The sequence below is a fragment of the Suncus etruscus genome, chromosome 9 (assembly GCF_024139225.1).
Source record: "Suncus etruscus isolate mSunEtr1 chromosome 9, mSunEtr1.pri.cur, whole genome shotgun sequence".
Taxonomy (NCBI): Eukaryota; Metazoa; Chordata; class Mammalia; order Eulipotyphla; family Soricidae; genus Suncus; species Suncus etruscus.
The window spans coordinates 17,270,225-17,285,049 of record NC_064856.1 but is presented as its reverse complement, the minus strand read 5'-3'; the positions used below and the strand labels follow the sequence as shown (position 1 = coordinate 17,285,049).

At 48.9% G+C, this 14,825-nt stretch overlaps 1 protein-coding gene across 5 annotated transcripts in view; it reads left to right on the top strand.

Moving 5' to 3' along the window:
* Positions 1–14,825, top strand: part of CEP250 (centrosomal protein 250) — a 55,503-nt gene that overhangs the window by 22,864 nt on the left and 17,814 nt on the right. Inside the window, exons 11-22 of one of the 5 annotated variants that reach the window (XM_049779102.1) lie at positions 399–577; positions 1,064–1,246; positions 4,091–4,235; positions 5,085–5,231; positions 7,044–7,274; positions 9,515–9,708; positions 9,918–10,045; positions 10,192–10,361; positions 10,481–10,648; positions 11,241–11,375; positions 13,260–13,403; positions 14,302–14,435. In XM_049779102.1, the coding sequence (XP_049635059.1) occupies positions 399–577; positions 1,064–1,246; positions 4,091–4,235; positions 5,085–5,231; positions 7,044–7,274; positions 9,515–9,708; positions 9,918–10,045; positions 10,192–10,361; positions 10,481–10,648; positions 11,241–11,375; positions 13,260–13,403; positions 14,302–14,435 (1,958 nt within the window). Of the gene's footprint in view, positions 1–398; positions 578–1,063; positions 1,247–4,090; positions 4,236–5,084; positions 5,232–7,040; positions 7,275–9,514; positions 9,709–9,917; positions 10,046–10,191; positions 10,362–10,480; positions 10,649–11,240; positions 11,376–13,259; positions 13,404–14,301; positions 14,436–14,825 lie in introns of those variants that run through there. The other 4 variants (XM_049779104.1, XM_049779106.1, XM_049779105.1 and 1 more) reach the window with 4 other exon arrangements.

Sequence of the window (14,825 nt, the reverse complement as noted above, 5' to 3'; positions counted from 1 at the left end):
CTTACAGAAAACTCCCCGTGCTTTCTTGCTGCCTCTCTCTTCTCTCTCTAACTCTCCTTCTATAGCACACATTTTTCATGAGTTTGCAAGTGATCATGGCTTGGCTCTAAGCAATGGTTGATGACAGGAGCCCTGAGTAAGTGTGAGGAAAAAAGAGCACCCCACCCCACCCCACCCCGCTTCTGAGAGTCCTCACTGTCTCTTCTCCCTGTTCCATGATGGCAGGTGATGAACTACTGCCTAGAAACCACAGAAATCTAGTCATCTCCAATCCATCTTACAGACTCTTGCCACCTCCATTCCCAGCTGCCCTGGCCCAACTATCCCTACAGCCTCTGCCATCCTACCTTTGCCCTGCCATGCGCTTACTGTCTCCTGCCATTCCCCTGCTTCCACAGGATCTTCGACAGCAGCTCTCTGGATGTCAGGAAGCCATGAGCCTCTTGAAGCAGCAGCAGAATCGCTGGGAGGAAGAGGGCGAGACCTTGCGGGAGCAACTCCAGAAGCTCAGCGGGGAGCGGGACAGTCTGGCTGGGCAGACTGTGGGCCTCCAGGAAGAGGTGGATGCCCTCAGCAAGTGAGGCTGGGTCTCTTTCTCCCCTACCTCCCTGAGCTCCATGCCACCTGATCATTTCTTCCCTCCTGCCTCATTCTACTGACCTGGCACTCCCCCCACACCCAGGGCTACCTTCCATCATGTTAACTCAGTTGCTGGGTCCTGGGTGGTAGGGATCCAAAACTTCCCTGTCCCCGAAGGAAAGTGAAATGTTGAAAGGAAGTAAGCATATCTCACTTTCTCTCTCTCTCTCTCTCTCTCTCTCTCTCTCTCTCTCTCTCTCTCTCTCTCTCTCTCTCTCTCTCTCCCTCTCTCTCTCTTTCTCTCTCTCTTCTCTCTCCTCTCTCTCCCCTCTCTCCTCTCTCTCTCTCTCTTTCTCCCTCTTTCTCTCTCTCTTTCTCTCTCTCTTTCTCCCTCTCCTCTCCCTCTCCCTTTCCCTCTCCCTCCCCCCCCCCCCTTGGACTCTGCACGGTACCAAATCTCAGCTCACCCCAGCTTTCCTTACAGGGAGCGAGGGCTCCTGCAGAAAACCAGGGCAGAGCTGCAGCAGCAGCTGGAGATGCTGGAGGAGGAGGCATGGCGGCTTCGAAGGACCAACATGGAGCTGCAGCTGCTGGGGGACTGTGCCCAGGGTGAAAAGGAGGAGCAGCAGGAGGCACTGCAACTGGCCCTCCGAGAGAGGGAGCGCCTGTAAGTGGTCCTGCTTCCTGCCTCTCTTGGGCCACTTCTTTTGGGGAGTGGGGACATGGATTCCTGGATTCTTTTTTTTTTTTTGGGGGGGGGGGTTTGGGTTTTGGGCCACACCCGGCATTGCTCAGGGGTTACTCCTGGCTGTCTGCTCAGAAATAGCTCCTGGCAGGCACGGGGGACCATATGGGACACCGGGATTCGAACCAACCACCTTTGGTCCTGGATCGGCTGCTTGCAAGGCAAACGCCGCTGTGCTATCTCTCCAGGCCCGGGACATGGATTCTTGTCTGGCAGATCTGCTATTGGCAAAAAGACTGATATAGGGAGTTTGTGCGGGCATTGCTGAGCCCCCAGAAGGGATGCAGCACTGTAGGGGGGTAGACACAAGACACAGGTCCTGGTCTCAAGGAGCTTCTGGTCCAAGGCAGAAGGCAACAAGTAAATGTCTAAGGAGAGTCTGGGCTAAGTAATGCTTTGGCTGAGGTCCTTTGGGAGATCAAGTGACAGTTATTAGACAAAGGAAAGGCTTTGAGCTATACTTTCATGCCTCATCTTGGGAAGAGTGAGAGACTTGCTCAAGGACTAGAATAGCAAAGGAGGCAGAATGCTTGGAGGAAGCTGGATTGGTTACAAGGTAGCATTTGGTTGGAAAATAATAGTAAATGAATTGGTTGAGAAAGGGAAGCCCAGAAGCTGGAAAAGGTATCTCAGTGGTAGAGCTCCTGTCTTAGAGAGTAAGGCCTTGAGTTTGGTCCCTAACACCACCCTACTTGAGAGTATGGCATGGGCAACACTACCATGGTATGCCCAGTGCACTGCGTCTGAATGTGTGTAAGCTCCACAACCAAGTGTGTGGCCTAGCAAGCACCACTAGCAAAATAGGCAAGTACCGCAGCTCAGTGAGTAACCTCATACAGCAGAACAGCAACCAAAAGGAAAGGGAAACTCAAAGTGAAGGGACCCCATTAAGCTATAAATCCCCTTTGTGGTATCTTAGAAAATGCTAGGGCCAGGCTGGAGAGATAGCACAGCAGTACGGCATTTGCCTTGCATGTGGCCAACACAGAACAGAACAGACCCTGGTTCGATTCCCGGCATCCCACACAGTCCCCCAAGCCTGCCAGGGACAATTTCTGAGCACAGAACCAGGAGTAACCCCTGAGCACCACCGGGTGTGACCCAAAAACCAAAAAAAAAAAAAAAAAAAAGCTAGGGCCATAGAGGCAGACAGAAGCTTGGTTTCAATCAGATTCCTAAATGAGTTGACTCTTTTTAGAAAATAAATTAGTGGGCCCGGAGAGATAGCACAGTGGCGTTTGCCTTGCAAGCAGCCGATCCAGGACCAAAGATGGTTGGTTCGAATCCCGGTGTCCCATATGGTCCCCCGTGACTGCCAGGAGCTATTTCTGAGCGGACAGCAGGAGTAACCCCTGAGCACTGCCGGGTGTGACCCAAAAACTTAAAAAAAAAAAAAAAAGAAAAAGAAAAGAAAATAGTGTACCCCTGGAAAATAAATTAATACGACACTGGAAATCTAACTTCTTTAAAGGAATAGATCACACCCCCAAATGCACCCAGGGTTTCTACTGCCCCTAAATTGTTCCAGTGCCCACTGTGGGGTCCCTGTTATCCACTTCAGGCAACTCTAGTCTCCATGAGTCTACCTTATGAACTGACTCTTCTGTTTGTAAAATAAAGCAGGTAACACTTGCCTTTGCTTGCTGAGAAGATAACAGCTGTGTTTTGCAAAGTACCCATGTATGGTGGGTCTCCCATAGCTGTTTGGGGAGGTACTGTGGGTAGATCCTCTCACCTCCTGGCCTCTCCTCCTCACACATAGTAGACCCGAGTATTAGACCCCAGAATGATTTACTGAGAGCTGGTACCAAAGACAACTTCCAGTCTCCCAAATAATGATATTTATAGGTTTTATTTATTTGAATCAGCTATATAGTGGTTATACTGACATGATTCAGAAGTCAAAGCTATTTTACTTATTTATTTTTTGATTATGGGGCCACACTCAGTATTGCTCAGGGGTTACTCCTGGCTCTCTGGTCAAGAATTACTCCTCGCTGTGCTCTGGGGACCATATGAGATGCTGAGGATCAAAATCAGGTCAGCCACATGCAGGCAAACACCCTCCCCACTGTTTTATCAGTACATTCCATCAAAGTTATTTTTTTTATTATTTTTTGTTGTTGTTTTTGAGTCACACCTGGTGGTGCTCAGGGGCTACTCCTGGCTCTGCGCTCAGAAATCCCCCCTGGCAGGCTTGGGGAACCATGTGGGATGCCGGGAATCAAACACAACACAGGGTCCGTCCTGTGTTGGCCATGTGCAAGGCAAATGCCCTACTGCTGTGCTATTGCTCTGCTCCCCATCAAAGTTATTTTAAAAGATTTTACAGGAATTTCATTTTCCAGTCCCATCTTTGCTTTATCTGTACTATTTTTCTTCCTTCTGTATGTTACTATTTAAGTTAATTTCTTGTTTATTTTCCAAAGCCATAAGGGGTGTGTGTGTGTGTGTGTGTGTGTGTGTGTGTGTTGCAAGAGCTCAAACCCACAGCCTCATACCTGCAAGACCCTGCATTGCACTGAGCCACATCCCCAGCTTCTCTAGACATACATACTTATTTCCCCCATTATCTTGCAAAAAGAGAACGCAAGTTATGCTGTTCTGTGTCATATTTCACTTTACCTGTCTTGAAGATCTTTCCTTAGCAGTTGTTAGGGACCTTCCTCAATATTTTTGTAGAGCAAAGGAAAGTTCAGTACTGTTTCTCATGAACTGTGGCCAATCTCCCAGACTTTCTCCAGTCCCCTCTGCTTCCCATTATAGTCAGGAGACCCTGGTGAGCCTGGAAGCCAAACAGTCAGAATCACTCAGTGAGCTGATCTGTCTACGGGAGTCTCTGGAGTCCAGTCACCTGGAAGGGGAGTTGCTGAGACAGGAGCAGACAGAAGTGACCGCAGCACTGGCCAGGGTATGTGGGTCTCTTGCTTGCTAGATGGGACCGGGGGCTTAGGACATTGTGTTTTAAGAAAAGGGCATGCCAGCTCCCTGCAAACATGACCACCAAATCTTCACCCCCTTTATATTTCTTGCTTCATTCAGTTCCTAGTCTCTGCTTCTGGAGTTTCTCCCTCCAGTATGCCTCTGTATGAGGGTTAGTTGGTTTTCCAAAACCTGCAACTGCTGATGTCAGTTACTGTCTTAAAACCATCTAGTGGCTTCCTAACTTCTTGTTGTCAGATTCAAAGCCTTTTGCTATCTGCCTCAGGCAGTATCTTACCTCCTTTTGACTCCAAATCCCCACCTTCATTTGTCACATACTTTTTCCTTCTGTACCACAGCACTGGTTTCTCTCAGGATGCTAATTATTGACAGATATATGCTTCCTTTTGCTTGGATTGCTGCTTTCCTCACCTTTCACTGCAAATTGTGTCCCATTTCTCAGCACCCAACTTAACTGTCTGCTTCTGTCCCAAGCACTTTTGATTTCCAGACTGAATTCACGCTTTCTTTGAGTTCCCAGAACATTTAGCTCTGTCATTGTCTGTGGTATCATTTCTGCACAAATCCCAGTGTTTATGCCTCTTCACTGGGAGCCACTCTCCTCCTTGGTGAATAGATGAAGCAGTGAGTGAGTGAGTGAGTGAGTGAGTGAGTGAGTGAGTGAGTGAGAGAGATGGGAGGCCTGTTTGCAATGGATGGAAGATGAGTGCTAACTTATCTCTATATCAAGAAAGCAACAGGTGTTGGGGGTGTGAGCTAGTCCTGGTTGCTGGAAAGCCAACAATGGGAAACCCTTTCATTCTCTCGGCTGTGGCAGGCAGAACAGTCCGTGATGGAGCTGTCGAGCTCTGAGAACAGCCTGAAAGCTGAGGTAGCTGATCTTCGGGCAGCAGCTGTCAAGCTCAGTGCCTTGAATGAGGCCTTGGCCTTAGATAAAGTTGAACTGAACCAGCAGCTTCTCCAGGTGAGCACATAGTTCTCTGCTTCAGAGAGGGGGACTGGACCCTGGCTGAGGGCAGGCTCATGACTGGTGAAGCTTGATGCCCAGGATAGCGAAGTACTTGAATGGGTCAGCCTGGATGGACTAGCTTTCAGATGTAGTCCTGAAATGAGCCAAAGGGCACGGTGTAGAAAAAGACTCTTAAGAAATAGGCTTGGGGCTGGAGAGATAGCATGGAGGTAAGGCGTTTGCCTTTCATGCAAGAGGTCATCGGTTCGAATCCCAGCGTCCCATATGGTCCCCCGTGCCTGCCAGGAGCAATTTCTGAGCATGGAGCCAGGAGTAACCCTGAGCACTGCCGGGTGTGACCCAAAAACCACAAAAAAAAAAAAAAAAAAAAAAAAAAAAAAAAAAGAAATAGGCTTAACCACTACAAACAGTCCCTTCCCTACAGCAGAAACATAATATATCTTCATGTAAAAGCACTGGGGCTTAGATAGGAATAGGGGGTTTATTGTTTTTAGATTTTTATTTATTTATTTATTTATTTATTTTTGGTTTTTGGGCCACACCCAGAGGTGCTCAGGGGTTACTCCTGGCTGTCTGCTCAGAAATAGCTCCTGGCAGGCATGGGGGACCATATGGGACACCGGGATTCGAACCAACCACCTTTTGGTCCTGGATCAGCTGCTTGCAAGGCAAACACCGCTGTGCTATCTCTCCAGGCCCTTTAGATTTATTTATATTTTGTCAGTTTGGGGGAGATGAGGGAGGGAGCAATCATACCACCACTGCTTGAGGCTCTGACCCTAAGTTGCTCTGGTTGCTTCTGTTGGTGGTTGGGGCATCAATTCCTTAGCCTCCTCCCTGAAAATATACACACATGTGTCCTTGGAGCCATCTTCTTGGCCCAGAAGGCTGCATTTATAATTCTGTCACATGAGCTAATAGTAGTTTTCAGAAAAAGATCTATTCAGGTGCCAAAGTATTTATCATTATTTTAAAAATGTGAGTCACTGTGATTTGTAACACAGTTAATGATGGAGCTCCATGCATACAACATTCCAACACCATGCCCTCCACCAGTGTTGTTCTTCTCCACTCCTTAGGCCCAATATCAAGAAGCCTAAGTTTTGAAGAATCTCTCTATTGTATATAAATTTTTTTTATTTTTGGGCCACACCCAGTGGTGCTCAGGGGTTACTCCTGGCTTTCTGCTCAGAAATAGCCCCTAGCAGGCACGGGGGACCATATGGGACACCGGGATTTGAACCAATGACCTTCTGCATGAAAAACAAACGCCATACCTCTATGCTATCTCTCCAGCCCCAGTAAATTTTTTTTTAACTTTATTAATTGATTGATTGGTTCCTGGACGACACCCAGTGGCCCTCAGGGGTCACTCCTGGCTCTGCACCCAAAAATCGCCCCCAGCAGGCTGGGGGACCACATGGGATGCGGGGAATTGAACTGGGTCCCTCCCGTGTCAGCCACGTGCAAAGCAAATGCCATACCACTGTGCTATCTCTCTGACTCTTGTTTATAAATTTAATATGATTTTCTCCTATCCTTTTCCTCTGCACCCTAGAAATGTTCTGTGTGCCATTTCAACTATTTAAGAGTAGGGTTTTGCCTTTTTTGAGTCTTGTCCCCAGCATCAACCTGTCTAGTACCTAGAATCTAGGCAGAATGAATGTAGGATTCCCCTCTCTCTTGGAAGCACCCCTGGGTTCACACTTGGGGAGTGACTGATAGCACACTTGGATTTTCATCTCAACTCTCCATGCCTCAACTGCAATGGTTAGTATCAGATGCCTTTCCCTTTGTGGCTAGTAGCTGGAACAGGAGAACCAGTGTATGTGCAGCAGAGTGGAGGCGGCAGAGCAGGCGAGAAACACTCTCCAGGCAGAGCTGGCAGAGGCAGAAAGGAGCAGGGAAGCTCTGTGGGAGAAGAACTCGCACCTGGAGACACAGCTACAAAAAGCGGAGGTGACCGGAGCTGAGCTGCAGGCAGATCTCCAAGACCTCCAAGATAAGAAGGAAGAGATACAAAAGAGATTGAGCAAGGTAATAAGACATTCCCCTGTATAGAACAGAAACATGGCTGTCTTCAAAGAGCAAGCCAAGTTAGATGCTATGGAAATAACTGGTGTTATTGGTTCAAGTATCTCATATCAAGAGCGAGCTGCCTGCCAGAACTTCGGGGGTGAGGGGGTTTTGGTCTTTGGGCTACACTGGGTGGCACTCAAGGATTACTCCTGGTTCTGCGCTCAGAAATCACTCCTAGCAGGCTCAGAGGACCATATGGGATGCTGGGAATCAAACAGATCAGCCACATACAAGGCAAATGCCCTCCTGCTATGCTATCACTCCAGCCAGACTATTGTTTGTATTGAGTACAGAGACCATTTCTGAGTGGGGGAGTAAGGACAGATAGCTCAGGCTATCCTAGGCCAGTCCTGCCCAGTTTTTTTGTTTTGTTTTTTTTTTTTGTTTTTTTGTTTTGTTTTGTTTTGTTTTGTTTGGTTTGGTTTTTGGGCCACACCCGGTGACAGTCAGGGATTACTCCTGGCTATGCTCTCAGAAATCGCACCTGGCTTGGGGGACCATATGGGACACCAGGGTATCGAACCACCATCTGTCCTGGATTGGTTGTGTGCAAGGCAAACGTCCTACCACTTTGCTATCACTCTGGCCCCTGCCCAGTTTTAAATGTAAGACAATCTTTGTTTTGGGGTAAAAAACAAGTTGTAAACAAACAAATACAAAGGAACCAGGGATGATCTTTGTTTGGGTAAAACAAAGTGTAATCTAACAGTCCCATGATCCCTGCCAGGAGTTATTCAAAGATTAAAAAAAAAATTAAGGGTCGGGGCCGGCGAGGTGGCACTAGAGGTAAGATGTCTACCTTGCAAGCACTAGCCAAGGAAGGACCGAGGTTCGATCCCCCGGCGTCCCATATGGCCCCCCCAAGCCAGGGGCAATTTCTGAGCGCTTAGCCAGGAGTAACCCCTGAGCATCAAACGGGTGTGGCCCGAAAAACAAAAAAAAAACAAAAAATTAAGGGTGCCTATAGAAACCCTTCACTGATCTCCACTGTTTCACATACCCACCCCAAGAAGTAGATATCTCTCCTCTATGCTATTTGATGCTTATTTCAGCCACCCATCTTTCATGCTGTGTTATGATCTTTTATTTGCTTCTGCTATTAACACAAAGGCTTTGTGAAAGCATAGCTGTGCCTTCCTTTTTTAATTTCTATGTCTATCTTAGAGCAAGTGCCCAGTAGTTTCTGAGTCAGTAACATTTTCCTTTTTCTTTTTCTTTTTTGTGCCACACCTGTCAGAATTTAGGGGTTACTCCTGGTTCTGCACTCTGAAATTACTCCTCGCAGGCTTGGTGTATCCTACGGGATGTCAGAGGTCAAACCTGGGTGGGCCGTACGCAAGGCAAACACCCTGCCTGCTGTACTATGGCTTCAGTCCCATCCCCCTCCTGATTTTCATTGCCACAATAATTGTACAACGTCCTTTTCTAAAAGCACCTGCCACTTTTTTGTTTGTTTATTTTGGGGCCATACCTAGCAATGCTGAGGAATTTCTCCTTTGGGACCATATGGGATGCAGGGTATTGAATCCAGGTCAGCTAATGCAAGGCAAACCCCCTACCCACAGTACTATTTCTCTGGCCCTCATATGCCACTTTTCTCTTGGTAGTCTGAATGTGTCTTATTTCTTTTTCTTGGTGTAAGTGGGACTTGGGTCACACCTAAAGGGGCTCAGGAGCTTTGTGCTTTGTGCTTTGTGCTTTGGAAATACCTGCCCCGGGCAGTAATCTGAGGTTCTTTGTGGTATTGGGAATTTAACTGGGGTCAGCAGGATGCAAGGCAAGCTCCTTAACCACTGGACACTTTCTCTAATCCCTATCTTCTTAAGACTGAAAGTGCCATGACTGAAGAGATAGTTCCATGGACTGAAATGCTTGCTTTGCATGTATGTAATCTGGGTTCGATCCCCACCATTGCATGATTCCCCTAAGCACTGATCCAGGAGTAGCCCTAAAAGAAACAAAAAATAGACTAAAAGTGTTTGATAACCAGTTACTTGAAGTACTTCTCACAGCACCTGGATACCAGGAGAATATGCTTCCTGTGTTAGGTGCACTGTGGGTTGATCAGGGAACAAGACAATGTCTGTTGGTATGGACCATGAGTGGGCCAGAGTGGGGTCCAGGGTGCCTGGAAAGCCAGTGGTCACAGCCTGGTGGTGGTAGCCCTGAGTGTCTTGCCCCTGCTGCTGTTTCTTCAGGCATGTCATCAGCAGGAGGCAGCCACCACTCAGCTGGAGCAGCTGAATCAGGAGACCCAGCGGGGGGAAGAAATGCTGGCCCGGACCCTTCAGGAGAAGGAGGCCCTTGTTCGGGAGAAAGCAGCTCTAGAAGTTCGACTGCAGGCTGTGGAGCGGGACCTGGAGGCCCTCTCCGAACAGCTGCTGGGGCTCAGGTAGTTCTTTGCCCTGGTCCTGCCAAGGGAGAGAGTTTGAAAACATGTTCCGAACCCACCCCGTTTGACTTGAGTTCTGAATGATTGGAGAATTTGTCAATGCATCCCCATACATCTCCAAGCAGCCCTTATGTGGAATCCAGCTGCTGTCCAAGCAGGGTAAAGGGGTGTGATGGGTAAAAGGTCTTCCTTATTCCTAAATCTCACAGCTCTGCCAAGGAACAGCTGGAGAGCAGTCTGTTTGAGGCCCAGCAACAGAGTTCTCTCATCGAGGTCACCAAGGGGCAACTGGAGGTCCAGATTCAAACTGTCACTCAAGCCAAGGAAGTAATCCAAGGTGAGACCCTCTTGTGATGGGGCACCGTGTATTCCAGGAGGATGCAGATAGTCTTCTCCAGTCAGCCCCAGGGCCTCTGAGATGGCATCTGCTGGTAGGTCTAGAGTGGGCAGAGGGTCAGACCAGATCCTGTCCATGATATCTAGGAGAAGTGAGGTGCCTGAAGCTGGAACTTGACACGGAACGGAGCCAGGCTGAGCAGGACCGTGCTGCAGCAGCCCAGCAGCTGGCTCTGGCTGAGCAGGAGAGACGGGCTGCCCTACAGCAGAAACAGGCAGCCCATGAAGAGGAGGTGAAATGGCTCCAGGAGAAGTGGGTAAGATGATGCTTGTGGCAGAGAAATGGGGAATGATGGGTGAATCAGACATGGCTCCCCCCACATCGAGCTGCCCCTCTGCTCCCTGTGACTCTCTCTCTCTCTCTTCATCTAACCAGGAGAAAGAGCGTGCCTGGCACCAGCAGGAACTAGCTACGGCTCTGGAGGGTCTAGAGAAGGAGAAAGCGGAGCTGGAAATTCAGCTCCGGGAGCAGCAGGCAGAAATGGAAGCCTCTCGGAAACAGAGGGAAGAAGAACGGGCTGAGGCTGAGAGTGCCCTGTGCCAGGTGGGAAGTCAGGCATACTAGAACTGCCCACTCTCCCTGTACCCCTTCCTCCTCAGTTACCAAGTGCTGCTGCAGGGGGGCTTCCGGAAGAGAGTGTCACTCAGCACCTGCACCCTGAGCCGTTGGGCTCATACTGTGTATCATATTTCCTGGGGAGGGCCTACACCGACCACATCCTGTCAGCCTGAGGGCCTGTGACAATCCTTGCACTTCCCAGATCTGACAGAGTGGGTCTACAGCTTCCTTTGTTTTGTTTTGTTTTTCTTTTTGTTCTTGGACTATACTTAGAGTACCTGGGATTATTCCTGACTTTGCACTCCTGGAGGTGCAAGAATCACTCCTCGCAGTGCTTAGGGGACCAGATGGGATAACCAAGATCAAATCCAAATCGACCATGTGCAAGAGAACTGCCTTACTTGCTGTGAAATTGTTCAGGCCCTGTACAGCTTCCTTTGCTCTTTGTCCCCTCACCCCAACTCCACCCACCCCCATTGTTGGAAGAACCCTAAAGCAGCTGTAATGTGATTGTGGCTTTGTGGAATAGATGGTGACCCCAGATCCCAAAAGTGCTTGTGCGCTTACCTCTCCACAGATGCAGCTTGAGACAGAGAAGGAGCGGGTGTCACTCCTGGAGACGCTGCTGAGGACCCAAAAGGAGCTAGCAGATGCTGGCCAACAGCTGGAGCAGCTGAGGCAGGACATGAAGGCTCAGAAGTTAAAAGAACAGGTATATAGGGGGAGGGGCAGAAATGAGGAAAGGAGGGCCGGAGTGATGGCGCAGTGGTAGGGCGTTTGCCTTGTACGTTTGCCTAGGATGGACTGTGGTTCGATCCCCCAGCATCCCATATGGTCCCCCAAGCCAGGAGCGATTTCTGAGCGCATAGCTAAAAGTAACCCCTGAGTGTCACTGGGTATGGCCTTAAAACCAAAAAAAAAAAAAAAAATGAGGAAGGGAGCATGGCCTTCTGATTTGCTTGCCACCAGGCCTTTGGCAGTTTATTGGACCTGACCCTGGAGGGACAGGCACTTGAGCGTCAAGGTACATGTCCCAGCAGTGACCAGGACAGGCATAACAACTTCCCTAGAGTAACCTAGTGGCAGAAGTTTTGGCAGACCCCAAATCTGTGAAGTGAAGTGATTGCAGGTGATAAGGGTGAAGAGAAGGAAAAGGGATCAAGAGAGCAATGCTCAGGGGTCGGAGAGATAGTATGGAGGTAAGGCATTTGCCTTGCATATGGAAGTTCGAATGTAGTTCAAATCCCGGCATCCCATATGGTCCCCAGAGCCTGCTAGGAGCAACTTCTGAGTGTAGAGCCAGGAGTAACCCCTGAGCACTGCCGGGTGTGACCAAAAACAAAAACAAAAACAAAAAAATAATAACAAAATAAAGAGTAATGCTTCAGAGAGCACCTGGGGAGAAAGTGAGGCTGAGCTGAGATGTGAAGGTTGGAGGAACTATGGTCCGTGGGCAAGAGGGATAACCCCGGAGAGAGTTAAGCTATGTGAAGTGTGTAACTCTGTTTACAGGCATTGTCCACAAAAGGCACAACTAGGGGGACAGAGGTATATATGTGAGTGGTTGGGAGAGGGCAGGGAGGTGCATTGGAGAGAGAGAAGGGCAGGTAGAGAACTTCTCTTTAGAGATTATGAAAATGTTCTAAACTGGATTTACAACAGTGACACAACCCAATATGCTAAAAACCATTCGATTGTATTTTTTTTTTTTCTTTCAGTTTTTGGACTACACTTGACAATGCTCAGGAGCTACTCCTGAGGAATTACTTCTGACAGGCTTGTGATATGGGATGCTATATGGGATGCCAGAGATTGAACCCGGGTCAAGCACACACAAGTCAAATGCCCTACACACTGTACTATCTGTCCAACCTCAAATTATTTATTTTGTTTTTGCTGTTTTTGTTTCTGGCCACACCCCATGGTGCTCAGGTTCCACTCCTGGCTCTGTACTTGAAGGTCACTCGCAGTGGTTCTGGGGGACCCTATGGTATCAGGAATCAAAACTGGGCTTTGACATCTAGGGCCTGGAACTGGGGCAATAGTACAATGAGTGGGGCACTTGCCTTGCATGTGGCTGACCTGGGTTTAATCCCAGGCATCTTATCCCAAGCCTGCCAGGAGTAATTTCTGATTGCAGAATCAGGAGTAACCCCTGAGTGCTGCTGGGTGTGGCCCAAAAACAAACAAAAAGAAAGAAAGCCTAGAGTGTGCAAATATTCTGTGAAGAAGTGGCAGGGCGACACAGAAACAGCCCAGGTCACTGGAGTTGGATTTGGCCTCAGCTTTTGTCAGCCCAGCTCAAAAAGGAATACTTGGGGGCCTGGAGAGATAGCATGGAGGTAAGGCGTTTGCCTTTCATGCAGAAGGACGGTGGTTCGAATTCCGGCACCCCATATGGTCCCCTGTGCCTGCCAGGGGTGATTTCTGAACATGGAGCCAGGAGTAACCCCTGAGCACTGCTGGGTGTGACCCAAAAACAAAAACAAACAAACAAAAAAAGTAATACTTGGGTGGCACACGTTTTCTCAGCAAGGCTCTTAGGAGCAAGCCTTGGTGGAAGTTGTCTTGCTCATGACTCTCTTCCCCTTTGCAGGAGACCACAGGGAGGTTGCAGGCACAACTCCGGGAGGCCCAGCAGGAACTGGCACAGGCAGCACAGCAGCACAGAGCCAACCTGGCTGCCCTCCAGGCAGAGGGCCACACCCTGCTGCAGAATAAGAGAGAGCTGCAAGAGCAGGTCATGCTCACACTTTGCCTCCAGCCCAATCACCCTGATTGCTCTGTAGTGACCATAGATCTTGGGGTTCTGAGGCAGCCTTCCATGTCTTTGATTCTTCAGGGTCTCCAGAGTGTCAGTATTATGATTAAAAATAGATTTCTTGGGGCTGGAGCAGTGGTGCAAGGGGTAGGCAGGTGCCTTGCACGCGCTAACCTAGGACGGACCGTGGTTCAATCCCCCAGTGTCCCATATGGTCCCCCAAGCCAGAAGCGATTTCTGAGCACATAGTGAGGAGTAACCCCTGAGCGTCACTGGTTGTGGCCCAAAAATCAAAAAAAGATTTCTTTCCTAAAGTCATTTCTTTTCCTCCCCAGGACCCTGGAACAAAGGTGTTCAGATGTATATTTTATAAAAGTACACTTACTGGACACATGCCCATTATTTTGCCCTCAGGTCTCGTTATACTTAGCCCAAATTTTTACTGTGTTGCCTTTTCTTTTTTTTTTTTTTTTTTTTTTTTTTTGGTTTTTGGGCCACACCCAGTAACGCTCAGGGGTTACTCCTGGCTATGTGCTCAGAAGTTGCTCCTGGCTTGGGGGACCATATGGGACACCGGGGGATTGAACCGCGGTCCGTCCAAGGCTAGCGCAGGCAAGGCAGGCACCTTACATTTAGCGCCACCGCCCGGCCCCCCTGTGTTGCCTTTTCATAGCATATATGTGACTGGAGCATTAGAACACTTGGCTGGAGATGTTGAAGCACAGTGTGTGAGGATTGATGGTGGAAGCTAGCCCCTGGACATGGGCTGGGGACTTGTAGCAAACTTTAAAGTATCCCAGAGCTTCTAGAGAATCATTCACCCACACTGCCCTACTCCCCCGCCCTGCTCTTGATCTTTATGCCTGTTATTTTTCAGTTGGAGAACTTGAAGTCTCAGCTGGTGTTCAAGGATGATTCCCAGAGGCTGGTGGAACAGGAGGTTCAGGAGAAGCTGAGAGAGGCTCAGGAATTCAGCAGAATTCAGAAGGAGCTGGAAAGAGAAAAGGCCAGGTAGGCCAGCACAGCACTGTCAAACTGCAAAGGTTGAAACCATTTCAGACTGAAGTTGCCTTTGGTCCAGTTTACCAGCACAGCCAATGTGCTGTTGAGTGCTCTTTGTTCAGGTCATCTTGCCTTTCAGGTCTGCAGCTGTGGGTTGTCCAAATAGCCAGGTGGAGACATGGTCCCCATCTTCAGGGCTTCTACATCATATTTAGAGAATACCCATGTTTCACTTGGCCAAACATGGGGAATACAGTGATCAATAAGACTGTAGAATTTTGTCTCCATAAAAATTCGAGTTTTTGGGGCCGGGCGGTGGCGCTGGAGGTAAGGTGCCTGCCTTACCTGCGCTAGCCTAGGAGACGGACCGCGGTTCGATCCCCCGGCGTCCCATATGGT